General features: G+C 44.5%; 1 protein-coding gene across 1 annotated transcript in view; it reads left to right on the top strand.

The window, feature by feature from the left end:
* DACH2 (dachshund family transcription factor 2) overlaps positions 1–21,442 on the top strand; it is a 409,931-nt gene extending 388,489 nt beyond the window's left edge. The window contains 5 exon segments of the mRNA XM_044682815.1: positions 9,998–10,143; positions 10,854–11,001; positions 19,105–19,253; positions 20,224–20,311; positions 21,372–21,442. Coding sequence (XP_044538750.1) covers positions 9,998–10,143; positions 10,854–11,001; positions 19,105–19,253; positions 20,224–20,311; positions 21,372–21,442 — 602 coding nt within the window.
* Positions 21,443–21,655: the final 213 nt, after the last annotated feature.

A 21,655-nucleotide genomic window follows, 5' to 3' on the forward strand; every position in this document is an offset into this window, starting at 1 on the left:
ATACCACACAGGCTGGCTAAAACCTGAATAATTAGCTCTTGGCCTAGCCTTTCACGAAGCTGAGGCTCACTGTAAGGCAGCTATTGTAGCATTCTTCTACCTGTCCATTAGAGTTGCTAGGAAGATGGCCTCTCAAGTCCATCGTGGGGATGAATTTCTGCAGAAAAGCTTCTGATTTGGGGGCAGCGCCATAGAGGTGCCAGAGAAGGACTAAGTGATGAAGGGAAGTAGAAAAAGAGCATAGATACAGATACTCAAAAAAACGGTAGGGAAAAATCCAGAAGTGGGAAATGTAGAACTATGTATCCCACGAGGGTGGAAGCCAACTCTACCTGAAGTCAGTTTTATGTTTGGCGCTCAGTGAATTCCAATAACTCGGTCATATGTGGTGCAGAACAGCATAGTGGAGAGAGCCAGCCTTGATGTCAATCAATATACCTGGGTTCAGGTCCTACCACTGAGGCTCAATACCTCCATATTGGCTGGGGGACTCTGGGCCAATGCCTTAACCTCTCGAACATCCCGGGCAGCTCTCTATGACCACATTCTGCAGAGCGCTGTCCTCAGAGCTCGCTTTCTAATACAGAAAGAAAGAGTTGGGAAGTGTGGCCATCGAAAGGGCCTTCTTGTAAGGCCAGCATTGTGGAAGGAAGCCAAGGCCATCTCTCTGCTCAGCCATGGAGCCTCACTGGACAGTCACTGTCCTTCGTGTGGTGGTGCAGTACACACCTGGGTGCTCAATAATTCTCTTTGACCAAGATCATGAGGTTTGAGATGAATATGAAATGACAAGAGTTTAAAATGAAATGAGAGCAGGAGAGAAGAGGAGCCAGGAAGATGATGAGCAAGACTCAGTTCTGAGCATGAAATAAAAGCAGGACATGAACGTGTGTTGGGCTTGTTGGCTCCCCCTGGGTTGTAGCTTCGGAGGTTTCTGTTGCACACAAAGTGAGCTTGCTTGCCAGATGGCAGAAGCTCTCACGGCAATAGGCAGCATCTAAAAATAGCCTTTGTGCATGTGGTGAAGGTTGTGGGATTGAGGGGTGTTCAGAGATGCCTACTTCCTCAATAAAGCCTCAGCCAGTTTGGGGGGGAGAAGTACCAACCTCCATATTGGGGAAAATGAGACCATGTACAAACTCCTGTAGAGTCATTTATTCACAGAGCTAGAGGAGCAAACCGCAGAGGCCAGTGAATCCAACCTTCTCATTTTACAGGTGAAAAAATGAGGCCCAAGTTGGGGTAGAGACACAAGTAGAAAGGTGCAAATCCTAGATTTGAACCAAGGGCCTCTGACTCCAGTCAGGCCTCTTTCCGTTGTACTACGTACCTTCCCATCTGAATGGTTTTAAAGAAGACTGTCAAAGAATCAGGTAGAACATTTGGGGCTCTTTGGAATTTACAAAGGCACTGTGATGAGGACTTCTCAGTCCCCCCGCCCCCTCGAAGAGCTCTGCTATGCCTCATCATCCTAAGATCATGAGAAATAATGTAGTATAGGAGCTTCAGGACCAGTCCCTGACACAGGCTAGCCAGGATGACCTTGGACAGGTCACTTAACATTGTCCCAGTTGATTATCTAAAATGTATGTTAGAGGAGTTGCTGGTTCTCACACGTAACAGGGTTTGTTTCTACACTAGATGTTCCCCAAGCCTGTACCCTGCTCCCAAGCATGCGCACGCGTGCACACACACACACACACACACACACACACACACACACACACACACACACACACACAGCTAAGCCTTGCAGTTTCTTGCTGAATTTTCTCAGTGCCCCCATCATGTTCTGTCTCTCCCTCCTTCCACTAGCTAGCTCCCAGTAATAGCTCTAAGGACAGACCGCCACCTTTGCTCAATAACTGCTCCCAGTGCTTTTTCCCCTAGAAAAAGGGATCTTGTTTTCCTCCACCTGCTTCTTCGTGTTCACATGGTTCTCTCATGTCTTGCTTTGTTGCCTGACTAGATGGTTCCATTCTTCAGTGCAAAAATAAATTGATTTTCAGAGTGTGTAGATCAAACCCACAAGGGAGTGGGGTTGGTGCTGTGCAGTGTGGCAAGCTCATGAATTGTACACTATCTGCTTAAAGCGCCTGCATTTTCCTGGACACCTTTAGATAACAATTAAGGATTGTTTTTAAAAAATTAATTTCAAAGACTGCTCTAACAACAAACAATATAAATCATCTTTAAGAAACCTCTGGACTAGATCTGGGGTGTGGGATTAATCAGTTATCTACCCCCCCCTCAATATTCATCAGCTCTCAATTCAGACATGGTAATTAAGAGAAAACCATCTGTGACTTGAGCGTTGGTACCTGAAGCACAAGGTCAGAGAAGCAAATTTCTGCAACGGATTTGTGCCAGGTTTGGAGGAGAGGGCCCTTGTCCTGATACTAGCAAAGGGGTGCCCACCTCCTGGCACAGCTCACCTTTCCAGGTGCTGCCACTGAACTGATTACTGGCTCCCTAGTAAGGCCAAAGCCAGCTATTTTTCAGGGCATCCAAATTCTTTCAGCTGTGAGAGTCCAATTACTGATTCAGAAGCAGCGCATTTCCCACTTTCATTTGTCCTAAAATAGAGATTCATGGGGCTTTAAGCCTCCCTTCCCTGGTTCCTCTATCATCAAATCCAGATAGATAGATAGATAGATGGATGGATGGATAGATAGATGGATAGATGGATAGATGGATAGATGGATAGATAGATAGATAGATAGATAGATAGATAGATAGATAGATAGATAGATAGATAGATAGATATAGGTAGGTAGATAGGTAGATAGATGGATGGATGGATGGATAGATAGATAGGTAGATAGATCGATCGATCAATCTAGATATACCATCTTCAGACCATTCTTATCTTATGCTCCCCTGGGCCCCATACTTCTAACTTTCTCTTAGAAGTAACCAGAGAGAGTCAGTCACCAAGAAAATGCTGCAATGGAGCTTCTATTCCAAATGTTTCCTTCAGGCTCTCAGGGCAAGTTCATGTGACTTCTCTCTCTGTCTCTCCTTAATAAACTTGGAGACTTTGGCTTTTTCTGGAAACTGACACCATTGGCACATTATGCATCTATCAGCCTTTGCCCTCCTTTTGATCAGCCTGCAGAGTATGTCAGGTCCCTCTAAGTCAGTGATTCCCAAAGTGGGTACCACCACCCCCTAGTGGGGGCTGCAGTGATTCAGGGAGGCGGTGATGGCCACAGGTGCATTTATCTTTCCTATTAATTGCTATTAAAATAAAAAAAATTAATTTCCAGGGGGCTAAGTAATATTTTTTCTGGAAAGGGGGTGGGAGGCCAAAAAAGTTCGGGAACCACTGTTCTAAGTGATCATCAGTCCTGGACGAAGAAAGGGGTTCCACCGAAATAGAAGTAGTTTTTCTTCCTAAGACTGAGGGCTTTGTAGGGACTCTCACTGTAGAAACACTACAGAGAGAGGGCCCAAAATGTACTAACCCCAGGACACACCTTGGAAATTGCTTTTTGAATTTAAATCCTTGCCATGAGTTTATTGTCTTCTGATTAGAATCCCTCTTAAAAGGGTGGTGGGAATCAGTTAATTCAAGGTTCCATTTAATTGGGCCTTTACTCCACATTTCAAACAGATTTTATTGGGCTATTTTTAAAAGTTGTTTTCCTTCCCTTCTTTACTACTGAAAAGCAGTTAAGTGTGTGCATACAGTTGTTTTGCTCTAGTAATCTGTGGTTCATTCCTCTTTCTCGGCCCTCTCTGCACTCTTAATATAGGCATAGCCCCCTTTTTTAAAAATTAAGAACAGAGCATTGGGTAGAGACCATATATGGTTCCTGGAATTGCTATGATATTATCTAAAACAGTGATGGGCCCCACATCCAGATGCAGTGATTAGGGAATTGCTTAAGGCAGTGATGGGCAAAATACAGCCTGAATCTGGCCCGCAGGGAATAGATTGCCCATCGCTGATCTAAAATATTGTGGGTTTTATCAGCCTTTTAAGGATCTGTTTTCCATAAATCTCACACAGTGCCATGTAGCCTATAGTGGACATTTTTCCTAGAACAGTGATGACAAACCTTTTAGAGACCTTAGAGACCAAGTACCCAAACTGCAACCCTTACGCCACATGTGAGCCGCCCCCTTACCCCAGACAGGGGAGGGAGGAAGTGCTCCCATTGGGCTGCTGGGTAGAGGGGCTGGTGATGGGAGAAATGTCCTCAGGTACATGTGAAATGGGAGGGGAGCAGCCTGCTCAAGCATGCTCTGGCACATGTGCCATAGGTTCACCAACACAGTTCTAGCCTGTTATCTCCTTGTGGGAAGTGCCCAAGTCTCTTACATCCTGATATCTGTCACAATACCTAGTACCAGCTTTAGAAAAAAAAAGATGATTGATTGACAGGTGGTTGAACGAGTGAATTAGAAGACCACTGCAGGCTTCCCTGAGCTCCTTTACAACACTCATGAGCCTACAACACTCAATTTTACCCTCAATCATATAGCATTTTATGTAGCCTCCATGTGTTATGCATAAGGGTGATCTCAACTAGATTGTAAAGTCCATAAGCACAGATCCCATATATCACCCCCAACTCCACAGGCCAGTGCTGGGGCCAGAGAAGACACTGAGTTAAATGCAGGCCCACTGTAGGTACCGTCATATTAGAAGGAGACAAACTGTCCTCACCTCCACTACCACCTTGTGGGAAGGAGGCAGGAGTATCATGAGCTGGCAGAAAGGCGATACCCAGGGATGAGAGCCTCACTGGTGGCTTGGTAGTGCAGTCGGGCTGGCCATTTAGGGAAACTCGAATTCATTCCTGGCCTCCGGGAGGCATCTTTCTGTTGTTGGAGATGATGCTAATGACAGATCCAAAGGCAGGCAGTCCCCCCAGGCCATATGTATTTCAAATATAACTTCGATATGAGGATCTCAGTTGTTTTCTTGTGGAGTACTACAGAAGCTTTGGCTGGTGGCTACATTGTCATCTTCTGGGAGAGAATGAGAGCCACACCTTGCCAGATTTCCAGCAGCCTTGAGAGTAATTTTCAGGGCATCCTGGGCATTTAGCCTTGATTTTTTTCCTCTTTACAAATATAACTCTTGTCCACCTTTACGTCTCTTATCTGGGCCCCAAGCAAGAAATGAAAATAGACTGTCCTCTAACTGAATTCCCAAGTGCTGTTACCAAGTATGGCAGGTTTAACAAACAGGCTCAATAAAAGCAGCCCTCACCTTGCTTCACTAAATGGAAAGGTTGTTCGTGTCCTTGGCTAGACAGTGGCTGTCCTGTCTTTATTTCTTGTTTATTCTATTGTGCTGGATGTGCGGCAAAGGTTCTAGGGGGGAAATTTTGAGCAGCGGCCTTTTACATCAAAATGCTCAATCAAAAGCCTTTCTCCTTTGACTGCAAAGAGATGGTCCTTTTTAACGACCAGTCTCTGTGGCTGGGACTTGCCTGGCTTTAATTGCTTTGCCAATTAGAGGGGGTCTGGGACTAGCTAATAAATTCCTGCCTAGCGGTTCGCTTATTCAGAATGCGGACAAGATGTAGGTGCCATTCAGATGTGAAGACCTATTACCAGATTGAAATAGATTTCTAATGCATTTATCATTCATCTTTGCAGTATGTGATTTCAATCAGAAAAAAAGTGATGGATGGTTTGACAGCTTCCAGTCGTAGACGCTAAAACATAATATGCTTCTGCTAGTTTTCAGCTATTACAGACCTTAACATGCAATGTGACCTTGGTCCACAGACCATGTTTGGGTAGCACAAAAAACTTAATCATAAGAAGTCATAAGTAGAATCCTTCTTCTTTACTGCCCTTTTTCTGGGACTAGGAAATTTATTGCTTGTGGGACAGGTAGGGTATGAACAATGGGCCAAATAGAGTCCAGGGTTATCTCATCTGTGTGAAAACTGCTGCTGAAAATCGATGTGACCTCTGCTATACTGTCATCCCAATTCCCACCCTCTGTGTCCTATTTGTCTTTCGGTAGAAGCTTAGATCTGTGTGCTGTCTCGATGTGTCTCTCGTGGGCCAGATTATCAAAATGAATCATTGCCTGCAGACCTCTTATATTTCTATTTATTTTCCTGGTGTTGACTAGGTCTGATGAAATATGATTCTTTTTGCATTTGATCCTTACTGCAGCAAGCAGCACCTAATTTAGCTGTGTCTATCTCTTTAAAGAAGAGTAATACTATTTTGAAACTTCAATCTACTGTACAGCAACATTACAAACCAGAGACCGTGCAACCTGTCTTCACAGTCAATACCAATTTTCCTTTCGGCCAATTTCATAGCATTGCTTTCATCTCCAAAGAGAAGATATTTCTAGCTATTTTCATGTACTTAGAGTTGTGTTTTATGCACACTGTTTTAGGCCGTGCTTGCCTAAAGGCTGCCTTGGTTTTTAAAGTCGGGCCTCGCTCAGCCCCTCGTCACTGATGCCCATGTCCGAGGAACGTGCATCCCCGTCAGTGGTCTCTTCCTTTTTAGAAGGCTGCCTCTATATAAAGGAGTATCTCATTTGGGGAACGTCCTATTGTCTCTGAATCGGCAGGAAGTCCCTGTTCCAAGTTTCTTAAAAAGAGATCTTTGGGATGACATCACAACTGTCCTATCAGATGGTGAATTAATCCCTAAGGGGATGGCACCAACTGCCGTTATTAGTAAACAAAGACATTCCATCCCCTTAATGTACTCTCGGGGTGAAGTTGGGCCCAATACCATCTATACCATCTTCACCATCTTCACCATCTACACAGAGACTTCAAACAATACAAAGAAAGGACCAAGTGGGGCTGGGGATTCTTATCAGGAAATGTTTTTGAGAAACATAATAGTGGCCACCCAAGACATGCCTTAGGCGACTGTGTGTGTAAGAGAAGATAGTATTACAGATGTTGTGATTCTGCATTTTAATTGGGCTCCAAGAGTCAAGACTGATAGCTGATTCCCTCTGGACTTGCCTTCCCCTTCTGCCCCCAACCAAAGGAAGAAAGAGAAAGGAAAGGGCTTACTAATTAAGTGCAGCCTTCTAATGGTAGGGTGGGTGACAAATGAAACTTTAGGGACTAAGAGGGCATCTACAGGCAATATGTTCATTTCGAATGTTAGTATAGACAGTTGCTATGAAGGTGCTCCTCATCTCCTGCCTTAGGGTGGCTGCATTACATTGAATCCTCAGGCACTGTGCCCCGGATGCTTGAGTCTTCTGCATATTGGAGACTCAGAGAATTCATATTCCCTGACCAATGGGAAATTGCATCTATTGGTAGTTGGTATCCTCTAGGTTTGAGGAACACTGAGGTATGAAAGGCCCTACATGAAGGGACATTTATTGGGAGCAAACGTTCCACCATTAGCTCATTTCACTGAAAGTTGCCGCAGTGATTTGCCAGTGTTTCCCATGGAAGGACTCAGAGTAACAGGATGACTGAGAAATCAGTGGGGTTCAAGACTCTTCACTACACATGTAGACTCTTGGATTTGAAAAATGAGGTTCAGCGGAACGACAGACCGTGAGTCCCTAAATGAGCCAGGAATAATGTGAGGGAAAAGTCTCCTTCTCACATCTCATGGAAACTGGGTTGCTCTAGGCTAGCCAACAAGCTGGAAGACGTTCCATCAGAGGCCCTATCAGACTTTGCCACCAGTCCAACCTACGTTCAGAGAGGCGCGGAACTGGAGGGGGCCATCTAGTCCACCCTGTCCGTATCTCCCTCATCATTTACTTGCAAAGTTGGGGTTTTTTAACCTGAGCACAAGATATTCCATATCTATTATATTTCATCTTAGAATCAGCCCAGTGGCCTAGTCTGTGAAGATCTGTTCCACTTGCTGATTCTGCCATCCAGAATGCTACCCTCCCCAGTTTACGTCATCATCTCCAAATTGGACAAACAGGTCTTCACCCAAGCCATTGATAAATATGTTACAAAACACAAACTGAAGCACAGGCACTCTTCCAGGGACATCTTTTCAAGGTGACATTGAAAACCACACTGTCTTGTCCATGTCTCCTCATCTTTTTTCCTACAAAAGCAAAGTTGGAATCGAGTAATATTGATTTTTCTCTGTCTCTACTTCTTGGCATCACCCTCGTCCACTCCGAAGCAGTAGGCCCTCTACCTCTTAGATTTGCCCCCCCCCCCACCAACCCATTCTTTATGAAAACACGTTTCTGCCATTCTTCGTTTTCTAATAGAACTCTAATTGCCTAAAATCACAAGTTATAAGCATTAGAGACAGAATTTGATCCCAGATCCTCTGACTGCAGACCAGTGCCCTTGCCCTTGTACCGTACTGTTCTCAGTGTCTCTGCTGCTATTCTTAGCCTGTTGTAGCTCCTCTCTGTGGTATCTGACTTGGTGGCTCTGTCAGTAGTTACTCTCACCCTTCCTTTTCAGTTGAAAGCCTCTTTGTTTGATTTGCAAAACACCCGGCATCTCATGTGACTGACACTTGTTTGTGACCCTCTTGCCCCAGCCAAGTACCTGTCATTCCTAGACTTTAAGGCACGGTCCATCTTCCCTTCTATTTGTTCACTCTAGCTGCTGTCATTTCAATTGTTGACTCATATACTGCAATGGATACATAGTCATGGGACTTGGATTCAAATTTAGGTTCTGCCACTATGTTTGTAGACTTGGCATTAGTCACTCCCTATTTCTGAGGAGACTATAAAATTGGAGAGTTGTATTGTTCCCCTGCTCAAGAAGCTCCAGTGGATCCCTATTTTATTGCCTCTATAAATTAAAAATCAAAGCTTCCCATTTGGCATCTAAAGCTCTTCTCAATGTGGTTCCCCATCTTTATCTTCTAGGTTGATTGTAGGTTATTCCCCTAATCACAATACATTACACCCAAACTGGGTGACTTGCTGTTCTCCAACATTCCATGCCATCTCCCACCTCTGTATCTTTGCACAGGCTGCCCCCCCCACACTGTCTGGAATGGAAAAACTTTGCTCACTATCAGACATTAGAATCCTAGCTTTCTTCAAAGTTTACTAGAACTGTCCGCCTCCCTCCTACCAAGCCCAGACCTGATCACCGAAGTTGGTGGTAGCTAGTACCTCTGCCTGAAGATTACTTTGTATTTATCTTTCTGGGTACACATTACTTCTTTCAATCGAGTATAAACTTTTCATGGTCAGGAACTGTGGCCTTTGGAAGCTTGGTTTCCCCAACGTCCAACACAATGCTCGACACTCAGTAGTTGCTTAATAAAAATGCTTGTTGAATGACTGAAGGTATGATCCTCAGCCAGGTGAACCCCAATGGCTGTTGTTTTTGTGCTGTGTTTGCTAGGTTGGTTATGTAGTGATTTTCTGTAAAGGGTTCTATTGAGTGAGTCTCAGAAGGAAGCTCACAATGTGCCTGTTTGGTAAACACAACACAGAGTGGTGGTTTCCCAAGAGAAATGTCCCACTTTCTACATAGCAAATGACAACAGCCAATTTGGCTGGAAAGAGTTGGCTCTAAAGCGATATAAATCGGTCGCATTCTGCCACCACCCCCTTTTCTACTCTAGGCAAGGCTGATACTACTATGGACCAGAACAGTTCCCTTGAGAGAATCCCTTTGGAGCACTGTGAGTGGGAGAGAAGAGAAATTAAAGAGAAAGGGGCTTAGACAGTCGATTCCTTCATTATAGTTGATATTTTTAGTTCCTAAATATATTTCTTTGAATTCCAAGTAATTCATACTCTTATACTAACAGTATCCTTTGGGGATGATACGGCTGCTCAAAGTGGACAAATTTATCCTACTCACATGTTCTCTTGTCTCTCTTTTGTGACACGTGAGTTCTAGGCATCTTAGTTCTTCAGCATTTCAGATGACTTAGGGAGCACTAGAGGCAGGGGGATGGACTAGATGAATTCTGCAAATTGTAGACTATTGAAAACTTGAGTCTTTTGGCAACTGCTAATGAGTGATTGCTTTGGTGCATGGTATTCCTTGTCTCTTAAGTGTGAAATTCTTTGGTTTTACAGAAGAAGTGCAGATGGCCATGCCGATGATGAAACCAGGCCTAGAGAAGGCTCAACTGGCTGGTCAAGCCATGCCTGCTGGGTTCTCCTCCCCATTCATTTTTGCTGATAGCCTTTCTTCTGTGGAAACGCTTCTGACCAACATTCAGGTAATTATTTTGCTAGACAAAAGTCGGTGTAACATAATAATTATCAAATGCTCGTTGTCATTCTTTGTGACATTTTAGACAACATCAAGAATCCCGAATTTGACTGCTTATTTCATTTATCAAAGATGAACTGCGCAAACTTGGCAAGTTATTTTTATCATTTTAAAACAATGAAGCACAAAATTTTTATCTGAGAACATTTTATGTAAATTCCTCCCACTCATAGATTTTTCAAATAAATTACATTTGATCATAGCTTGTGTAAAGCTATAATTGCTTCATTTCCATCAATAGCGAGGCTTAGGGCCCGAGTTGCTCCTCCTGCCTTTAGGATGGAGCGGAACGAGGAGATGAAAAGCAGCCTTTGAAAACACTCTGCCATTTCTGGAGCTGAGAAGTTAGCGTTTTTTTACATGAGTGCATCTTGCTCCAGCACGCTTGCCAACAAACTCCCAGGCGCTATCTACTACAAAATAGGTTTTCTCTGAACACTTGAGCATCACGTAGCCCTTTACCATTCCTCTGCCTCAGAACCAATACACAGAATTGATTCTAAGATGGAAGGTAAGGGCTAAAAAAATCAAAATAAAACAGAGGATGGGCTTCCTAAGTGAATTTTCCAATCCCAATAATGCTGCTTTTTAGATGGTTCCCTATTGCAGATATTTAATCGCCTAGGAGACGTCAAGTGCTTTTGTCTTTCCCCGCAGGGCCTTCTGAAAGTGGCTCTTGACAATGCCCGCATCCAGGAGAAGCAGATGCAGCAAGAGAAGAAGGAACTGAGGATGGAACTCTTCAGGGAGAGGGAGCTGAGAGAGACCCTGGAGAGGCAGCTTGCTGTGGAGCTGCAGAGCCGGGGTGAGTCCAGTACCTTGGCTTGGCTTCAAGGCCATGTGACAGTAAGGGACGTGCCCTCGCTGGTACTTTGAAACTACCAGAAACCAACATCAAGAGAAGGGAGAACTGAGGCAGAGGGCAAGAAAAGGCCAAGAGATCTGTGGACACTGAGAGAGAGAGGCCTAGGACTGAGCCTGTAGTGACGGCCAAAGTGGTGACCTGGATAACTCAGGAGGCTTTTCCCCAGCCTGTTGGTGTGCTAGGTCCTTAGAGGCGGGAAAATCCGGGTTCACATCTTACCTTTGACAGGCTCACTTGACTTTAGTGCCTAGGACAGCTTTCAAAGACACTGAGGTAGTTACAGACAGCTGCTGCCAGCCTGCACCAGTGGAAGGACCAGCTCTTCCCTGCTGCCTCCCTGCAAAGAAAAACAAATGACCGATGATGCTCAAGTAACAAATTCAGATCCTTCCTCTAACAAATATGACCTCGGTGACCACTTAAACTCTAAGCCTCAATTTTCTCATTTGCAAAATGGGAAGAATAATACCTGTAACCACCTCTCTCACCTTGTTGTGAGGCCAGAGGAAAGAAAATGCATAATGCACTTGGTCAACCTTAGCATGCTATGTGAATGGCAGCAATTATGGGACAGGCAGGTGGCAGGGGGGGCATCCCCTGACTATCAGAGATGCCATGTCCTTTGTCAGGGGGCTTGTCCAATTGGGTTTGCAAGCAAGTGCCATCCTGCTTATTGACTTCTCCGCTGCCCGTGTAGGCTGCTCTTGGGAAGACTTTTCCCCTTGAGGTTGGAAGCATTATTCCTCTTCAAAATGGAAATTTAATCATTGAATTCAAGGAATACTAAACCTTCTTATCTTGGCTAATTCAGTAAAGACTAGAGAAAGCAAAGGCTAAATCATTTTTCTACAATTTGAGACAATTAGTGGCTTTCCGTCATTTGGCATGCAGAGTAGGGTATCGAGATTGGCACAGTCAAACAAATGAGCACTTGCTGACGAATGAAAGCTACGTCCCTGCCTTTAGTGGGTACGTATCAGTATTCCAAGAAGTTTTCCTCTTACCTGATGCACCAAGCGTTGGTTACAGCTACTCTGAGGCACCCGTTCAGTTTCGTTTCTATTGGTTGGTTTCTCATGAAAAAGTTTCCCCAAACTTATTGTCCTCCTCCTAAGCCAGCCAGTCTGGCCTACCACTAGCTGCCATGTAGGTAGCTATGATTCGGAGAGATTTAGGATCATAGATTTAGAGTGGGAAGGAAGGTCATGTAGTCTAAGCTCCTCCTTACACAGATGAGAAAACTGAGGCCCCAAGAGGGCGAGGGACTTGTTCAAGATAGATGGCTAAAACCTTTCTCAAGCTAAATAGACGCAAGTAAGCGAGTCCTTGCCTACCAGAAGCTTATGTGTAAAGGGAGAAACACAACATATGAAAGAGATGAGGAAGATGGCCAGAGTGAGAGCAGCCTGGTACAAGGATGGCTGTGGCACTCAAGGTGGAATTTGAATCCAGGCCTCTGACTAAGTTCATTGCCCTTTATTTCATCCATTGGTTAAAATCAAGCTTGGAGGGGGCAGCTGGGTAGCTCAGTGGATTGAGAGCCATTCCTAGAGACGGGAGGTCCTAGGTTCAAATGTGGCCTCAGACACTTCCCAGCTGGGTGACCCTGGGCAAGTCACTTGACCCCCATTGCCTACCCTTACCACTCTTCTACCTTAGAACCAAGGTAAGGGGTTAAAAAAATTAAATAAAATCAAGCTTGGGTCATTTTCTCATCATGAAAATGAGGATCTTTGAAAGGGTGGGGAACTCATGACAATGTTCTTTTATATCCTTGCTGGCTTTGTGACTCTGGATAAGTACCTTAAGCCCTAGAGGTCCAAGTTCCTCCTCTATCCTACCTGCCTGGCAAGATCCCTTCAAGGAAAGCAGTTTGCAAAGTTTAAAGGCCAACATGCATGTGTTAATCATTTTCATTTTGGTAAAGTTCTTAGGTCTCAGTCGTCCATATTACGATATGGGTAAAGGCTTGTTTCCTTCCCTAGTGTCAGAATTGCAGGGCAGCGCAGGTTCTGACCAGGCCTAGAGAATCAGCATCCGGGAGTGCCTCTGACACATATTAGCTGTAGCCCCTTGGGCCAGTATAACACCTTGGCATGGGGGAAAGAATGCTAGATTCAAGGCCCAGAAGACAGGTTCAGATCCCACTCTGCTTCTTACTATTTGTAGGACGTTGGGCAGTTGGCTTAACCTGCCTAGGCCTCAGTTTCCACATATAAAATGAGACTGGGCTAGATGACCTTCAGGTTCCTTTCCAGATCAAAATCTGTGAGTCTAAAGTGCTAGTTCCAGGGAGGGAGTTTTCACACTAGGAGCTCCCCACGCTGGTGAAATCACAGATGCGTGTATGTAGAGGGGAAGAGAGAAGTGCTCTCAGTTTCTGTTCCCCTCTTTTCTCTCCCCATCGTTCACAACTAACCTCCCCAGCTTCAGGAGTTAGGAAGATGCTGTTCCCTTCCTCGGCCTGGCCCGTGCTAGCTCCCATGGAGTTCTGCCCTCTTACGATGGCTAGAAACAGGAGGGGAAGGTAGAGGGACAAGAGCAGCCAGGGAATCGGGAGAGTTCAGGTCCTGGCCTCTCCTCTCTCTGCACTAGCGTGCTTATTCACTAGAGGTATTCGGATAATGGTATCTGCTCCTCATTTCGCATTGTCTGTGTTCATCTAAAGACGCAACCTTTCAAACCACTTGGGTAACCGATCCTAGCTATTAAACATTCATACCGGAACCTTTTCTTCCAGTGAAATCAAATAGCCATTCCTCATGTCAGTCAGTATCACATGGAAAGAGCTCAGGTTTTTCCTCTTTTTGAATAAATCAATTTATTAATAATAAAATAATAAACTCCTGTCAATTCGACGGTACAAAGTTTTGATTTACAAAAACAATCCTGGCATTTTAGTGATTCAATTATAATTCTCACCCCAACAGGAATCCGAAGCAGTAAAGAAAGAAAAGGTAGTCTTCCTTGAAGAATTAAGGAGGGGGGAGCTTCTCTTCCAATGCTGAGGAATGGCTTCCACAAAGTTAAATGTAGAATGGGGCGCAAGGTATCTTAATAAGCCTGTCAACCCAAGGTATGACTATGTTTAAGAAATGGAAATGAACTGTAGGATCACAGACCTGGCAAAAGGCCCACAGGTATTAAGTGGCTACAATTTGAAGCTGGGACTCATTCGGCTCAATCCAGTAGTCTTTCCACTGAACGTATCCAATTGTGGTGGATTCTGTGCTTTCTAGCCTATAGGCTAATGCGAGTTCTCTCCCTGGGTCGTATGGAAACACATGAATTAAACTGGAAAATGTTATGAATCATTTGTGGCAGGAGGTCCCTGTGGGCTGTTCCAGCAGCTATAGAAAGATTGGGTGGTCATCAGCTATGAGACTCTAAATGGTGCTCCATCATTCAAGTGCCTGTATGTGCCAAGCACTGTGCTGGGGGTGATAACAAAGAGTTTCCACTCTAAGGGAGGAGACAAAAGTACATCTCTACACATGTGTATATGGAAGAGGATAAGAATACCAATAAGGATGGCGGGGGGATGTCCAGTGAAGCGGAAAAGATAGACCGAGGCCAACTTGCAAAGGACCTTCTGAATTAAACAGAGAAGTTGGTATTTTAACCCAGGAGCAATCAGGCAGCTACTGGGGCTCACTGAGTGAGAAGCCGGGGTGAGGTGACAAAAAAGGATAGAGTAGAATGGGGTAAGACTTGAGACGGGGAGATCAGTTTGGGGACCACTGCAGTAGTTCAGGGAAGAGTAATGAAGTTTTGAGCTAAGTGGGGCGGGTGGGTTGCAGATAGAGAGAAGGAGGAGAAGCAAGAGATGTGGAAGGAGAAAAAGACAGGAGTTGACAACTGCTGAGCTGTGTGGGAGGACTTAGAATGACTCGCCATGTTCCCAGCGCCTAACGTAGCAAAGAAGGATGGGGACTGATGGTCATATTAGACAATTAAGAAATCATTGGTAACGACTTATGTCCAGAGGTGAAGAGGCCAGAAGCCAGATAACAAAAGGTTGAAGAATATAGTGGGAGAAGAGTGAAGAGGTGGTGTGTTAACAGCCTTTTCCATGCATTTGGATGTCTTCTTCCTCTTGGTCTGCCAAGGATGGGTGAGACCTGGGCGCATCTGAAAGCAAGAGAAAATGAACCAGTTGATAGGGAGAAAGTGAACCATCTGGAAAAAAGGGATAATTAAAGAAGATAGGAAGTGCTGAGATAGGGATCCCTATAGAATAGAAGGATTGGCCTTGGCAATGGAAGGGCTGCCTCATTTGTTAGAGACTAGAATAAAGAAGGTGCAGTGGGGATGCAATCTCAAAGGATTTTGAGATGAAGAGAAGGGGGGAAGGAAGAGATATGGGAACCTTGAGAAGAAAAGTTTTGAATAGCTTTTGTGGGGAATGAGATAAGGAATCATTAGGGGAAGAATAAAAGGATTGCCCTGCAGCTGTGAGGGCCCAGTAAAAATTTAGTTAGTGTAATGTAACAGTGAAAGTCTATATTATTAACATAGTTTCTTAAAATACATGTTTTACTCATAATAGTTAACAGTTCTATAGGGCTTACAATGTACCAAGCACTATGCTAAGCACTCTACAATTAGTATCTCATTTGAGCTGCATGACAACCTTGGGAAGTAGGTACTGTTATTATCCCCATTTTCCAGATGAGGAAACTCAGGTTGAATGATTTGCCCAGGGTCACACAGTGATTGAGGCTGGATTTGAACTCAGATCTTCCTGATTCCAGGGCAGGAACTCTATCTGCTGTACCAACTAGCTGCTTTAAAACCATTAATTTCTATTGATTATCAACCTATCAATAACAAAAGACATTGAAGTGATACTTTAAAGCAGTGATTCCTGAAGTGGGCACCACCGCCCCCTGGTGGGTGCTGCAGCGATCCAGGAGAGCGGTGATGGCCACGGGAGCATTTGGGGGCGGTAAATAACTGTAAGGGGGTGCTAAGTAATACTTTTTTTCTGGAAAGGGTGCGGTAGGCCAAAAAAGTTTGAGAATCACTGCTTTAAAGTATACCAAGGGGCAGCTCGGTAGCTCCGTGGATTGAGAGTGAGGCCTAGAGACAGGAGGTCCTAGGCTCAAATCCGGCCTCAGACACTTCCCAGCTGTGTGACCCTGGGCAAGTCACTTGACCCCCGTTGCCCACCCTTACCACTCTTCCACCTATGAGACAATACACAGAAGTTAAGGGTTTAAAAAAATTTTTTTAAATTAAGTATACCAAGCCACTTCCATCATCTCATGGGAACCTCCCAACAGCCCCATGTGGTAGGTTAACCAGGAAACTGAACTCCAGAGGGATGAAGAGATTTGTCCATGTTCATATAGCCAATGAATGTCAGAAGTCCTCCTGACATCCAATTTAGCATTCTGTTCACTAAACCATGTGACCTCCCTGGGAGCTCTGGTCTCAATTTAAAAGTATTTTCAATCATAGAACTTAGAGGAGTCATAACTAGGAAAACTATTTGAACCAGGATTTTTCCTTGGACCAAAATTTCCGGGAGAATGAACTAAATTAAAACACTAGAAAAGATGCGTATAAATAACTGGTGAAATTGGGAATGTTACAAGGTTTACTGGAAGGTTATTTTTTTCCCTTTTTTATTTAGAATATTTTTCCATGGTTACATGATTCATGATCCACCCCCAAATCCAACAAGCAGTTCCACTGCGTTATACATGTATCATTGTTCAAAATCTATTTCCGTGTTACGCATATCTACAGTAGAGCGATCCTTTAACTTCAAAGCCCCAGTCATATCCCTATCGCACTATGTGATCAATCACATATTTTTCTAATGCATTCTTTCACTAGATGTGGACAGCATTCTTTCTCCTAAGTTCCTCTGGATTGTCCTGGGTCATTGCATTGCTGCTAGTACAGAAGTCCATTACATTCAATTTTACCACAGTGTATCGGTCTCTGTGTACAACGTTCTCCTGGTTCTGCTCCTTTCACTCTGCATCAGTTCTTGGAGGTCTTTCCAGTTCACATGGAATTCCTCCAGTTCATCATTCCTTTCAGTACAATAGTATTCCATCACCAACAGATACCACACTTTGTCATTCCCTAATCAATGGACACCCCCTCATTTTCCAGTTTTTTGCCACCACAAAGAGCGCAGCTATAAATATTTTTGTACAAGTTTTTTTCTTATTATCTCTTTGGGGCACAAACACAGCAGTGGTATGGCTGGATCACAGGGCAAGCATTCTTTTAAAGCCCTTTGCACATAATGGAAGGATATTTTTTGAAATAATGTTAGAAGACCAATTCCATCAACTAATTTTAAAGACAGCAGTATCTTTCCTCCTACTGAACATGATGGAAATCAAATGGTCTTGTGATTTTTTTCCAGGAAATTTGTTCTTTACTGCCTTGGACTTCTGAGTTTTTATCTGGCTGGACCAACTTAAAATTCACCTCTGATAGGGGAATTAGAATGGCAGCAAAGTGAATTGGACAGAAGGCTGACCTTGAATTTGGGAAGGCAGGTCCAGAATTTGACAAGTCCCGCCTTTGACACATACTGGTCATGTGCCTATGGGCAGGTTAAGAATCAGTCAGTGTCCCAGGGCAACACTAAGTAATAAATGAGTTGCCAATTTATATGGAGAGAGTTTTCATGATAGGAGTTCCCTTTCCCCAAACTGATCAAATTTGTTCGAATCAGTGAAAATCACTCGAAAGAATAAACACTGGAATCAACTAGATAACACTTAAAATTCTCATTGGTGCCAGTTTGTTTTCTCTTGATATAAATATTGCAGGAGAGAATTACAGAATGTTAGCACTGGGAAGAACCTTTTGGGTCACCCTCTAGTCCCCATGCCCATCAAAGTCCCAGAGAGGCTGCCATCATTTGTCCCAGATCCCAGGTCTTGCCTTCCACTCAGGCCACTCTGGTGCCTCATCAATCACATCAGCATCCACAGTGTATACACAATGTGGATAGAGGATGCCATGCTTTTGTAAGGAAACAGCATGGTGGGCTTAGAGAGAGGAAGGCCTTGGTTTGGATCCTGGCTGAACTCACCAGCCCTGGGACTCTGGGCTTTAGCACCAAACTGAAATAGTAGTGGGGGCCAATAAATTGCATGTGACAATTCCTGCAGGCTGTAGGTTGACTTAGCTTTAAGATATATTCTCTATTTTCCTCCCTAACTCAAAAAATGAGAAACTTGGGTTTTGTTCTCACGTAGTTGCTATTCATTCATGTCTGACTCTTTTTAACCCCATTTGTTGTTGGGTTTGGGTTGGTGGGTTTTTTTTGTTGTTTTTTTTTTTTTTTTTGGCAAAGATACTGGAGTGGTTTTCTATTTCCTTTTCCCGTGGTATTCCTAGGCAAATAGACATTAAGTGACTTGCCTAGGGTCACACAGCCAGTGTCCGAGGCCATATTTGAACTCGGATCTTTTTGATATTGGGCCTAGAGCTCTATCCACTGAGCAATCCAGCTATCCCTCTGTGCTTGTAGCTTGTTTCAGAGTCCTCTGTCCCAGAGGTATCTAACTAGCAGCTGTGTGACTGTAAAACTCTAGAGTGCCGGGAGAACCAGATTAAGATGTAATTGGAGACTGTTTAACAAAGTAAATCAAAACACAGTACAAGATAGATGGTGTCCACTTGTGGTCTTCTAAGTCATTCCGAAGCCTAGAGGGGATCTACTGCTGTTTGAGTTTGATTGCAATGCTGGACAGAGTTTCTGGCAGTTCTGCTCTCAGAAATATCCATACTGCTTATTAGTGACATTCTTGCAGATAAAACACGGGCTGCCCCTCAAAGAAATGGCAAACAGCCCTTGACTCCTCACACCTCGGCCACTTATGAGATCTTCTGGCCAGTCATTGACAGTGTTTACACATTGGCAGAGCTGCCTATTGAGTCCCAAAGCATTCTAACAATAGGCTTCATCTTCATGGATCTCAGTCCCTCAGAATAGCTCCTACTCGGCCCCTCGGTAGCCAAGTCTTTACGAAGCCTTTACCAAGCTTTTCCCTTTGTGTATTCCAGCCACTATTCAGAAGCGCCTGAAGAAGGAGAAGAAGGCCAAGAGAAAACTGCAGGAGGCCCTGGAATTTGAGTCCAAGCGCCGTGAGCAAGTGGAGCAAGCTCTGAAGCAAGCCTCCACAGGTGCCAATGGGTTCAGGCTGCTGGGGGTAGTAAGTTGTGTTTGAGCAAGTCTCGAGCACCGGAACCGAGATGCCTTGCCAATAGCACTCTCAGGTACCCTGGGCAGAGCCTCACTTTCCAAACAGAATCTAAGAGTACAGTCATTGCCTGGATGCCAAGTGTTTTAGGTCGAGAATTAAATCCATGGAAAACAAACTGAATTCTAGAGAGATTCAAATAGCCTGAAATAAGAGGAAATGCAGGTGATGGTTAGTTAAAGGGGGTGGGCAACGTGGCCAAATGCCAAAAGCACTGAACTTTGCTACTGACCTTGGTGTTATAGGACCTGAGTTCTAATCCTGCCACTGCCACTAGTTATCTCTGTGACCTTGGGCAAGTCCCTTAAATTCTCTGGGCCTCAGTTGTCTCATCTGTAAAATGAGGAGTTTGAACTACTCAATCTATAAGGTCCTGGAGCCCATTTAGGCCCCTGGATGTTCCCTGTCTGGCTGCTTAGGGATCATTCCTGGGGTGGAACTGTACCATAATCCATTACAAATGGGTTCCTATGGCCCAATCTTAACCTTGCATCCTTTTTCAGTCTTCAAGCCAGAAGAGTCGCCCAGCACCTCTTCATTTCAAAGGCTTTTCATATTCTTCATGTGCATAACAACACAGGCATAGAGTGATGTGCATGCAAGAGTGTGGGTAGACAGTAGAAGCAGTATTGCATAGTGGGGAGAGCTTTAGAGTCACAAAGACCTGGGGGGGGGGTCAAGCCCGGCCTCTGACACCTGCTTGCTGGGTGACGCTGGGCACGTCACTGAGCTCTCAGTCCAAGGCTTCAAGTTACATATGAGTTAATCTGCAGATCCCTGTCTCTATCGGTGGAAGAAGTCTGGACCCAAATCTGTGATTGTGTGATAAGCAGACATGTTTCTATGTACACACATACCCACTATCTGCATGTGGAGGAAACACACAGAGAATAGGTTCAGTGCTCTTGTCTTGTGCTCACAGTTCCAGGTGGGGAACAGGCCCCAGAGTAATGCAGGCACCCTAGAGTTAATTGCTCTTTTCACCAGTGCACCAATGAACTCAATGGGCTGTCACACCCATCATTGCTGAAACAAGACTAGATCACCAAGGACAAATTTCTTGGGCTACAGGAGTACATACAACAAGGGCAGCCATAGCATGGGCCATGCAGTGAGAAATGTAGGAAATGTAAAACAAGCAAGTAATAAAGGGCATTTAGAACCCCATGTATGTGCAGTACAGCATCCTAGCAGGAGCCACCAGGGCTGGGCCTTCATCTGCCTTAGAAAAAGGAAGGCAAGCTTCTAACCAGGTAAGGGCTGAGTGTTGTGTGCGTCCTTGTCACATGGGCCCTGTGCATACAATTCTGAGGTGCTTTGGTGCCTGGAAACATTCACAGTTTACCTTTCAGTGGGCTCCACTCTAGTTCTAAAGTACACTATTTAAAATGGGAAGCAAATGTTTCAGCAGCATTGTGAGTACCATGGATTCAAATTACACTCTGTACCCATTCATCTGGGAGAGCACTGTAGTCCCAGAAATCCCCAAACAAGCTGTCTGTTTGAAGCTATTCAGTACAGAGAAGCTTGCCTTTCTGAGTACAACCACAGCACCCCAATTCCTTTTTGCTGGCTGTTCCCACATGAAACATTTCACAATATAAACCAAACGAGAGGCTGGCAGCTCCTTGCATTTGAAAGGACCGCAAAAATTAGTCCCACGTTATCTTACCTTAGATTTTAAAAATCCCAAGCATCCTTCCCTCCCCCACCTTCTGGGCCCACTGAAGTTTATTAGAACCAGGCGGGTGCATGGTAGAGTCTAGATGTGTTTTCTTGCATCTTCTCCTCATTCTGCAGTCAAGAGAAGGCACCAGTCTTAAGGGGGATTTTTATTGACAGACTAATGCCATATAAATAATCTCTAGGGACTGAAGCAAAAGGCAGAGAATTCAAAAGAAAGTTGACACTACAGGGCCATTTCAGGAACCACCTAGAATGTGTGGCTCCCAATCTTCTTTCCCCCAAACTCTCAAAGCCAGCCCATCTTCCAGGGTTCTGTCTGGGATCCAAGTACAAACCAGGAAAGCCAAAGAAGAGTGCATTAATCTCAAATGTCACATCTTTCAGATGCTGCCGTACCAGAGAGAGAAATGGAGAACGGGACTCAGCCTGACAATGCGGCAACAATGCAAGGTTGAGTATACTTACCTTATCACCTCAAAGGCTGACCTAGCAGGGCCCTGGGCTGGAGGGGGCTAACCAGAAAGAAGACACAAACATATGTCCATTGGCAAGGGCATCCCCACCGATGCGGTTTTTGTTTCGTATAATCTGGTCTCCTATTTACCTGGATGTTTGTTCATTCTCCTCTTGTGCAAAGGTTTATAGCACAGATATATGGGTTGTCACCA

Source organism: Gracilinanus agilis, chromosome X, assembly GCF_016433145.1.
Source record: "Gracilinanus agilis isolate LMUSP501 chromosome X, AgileGrace, whole genome shotgun sequence".
NCBI classification, from domain to species: Eukaryota; Metazoa; Chordata; class Mammalia; order Didelphimorphia; family Didelphidae; genus Gracilinanus; species Gracilinanus agilis.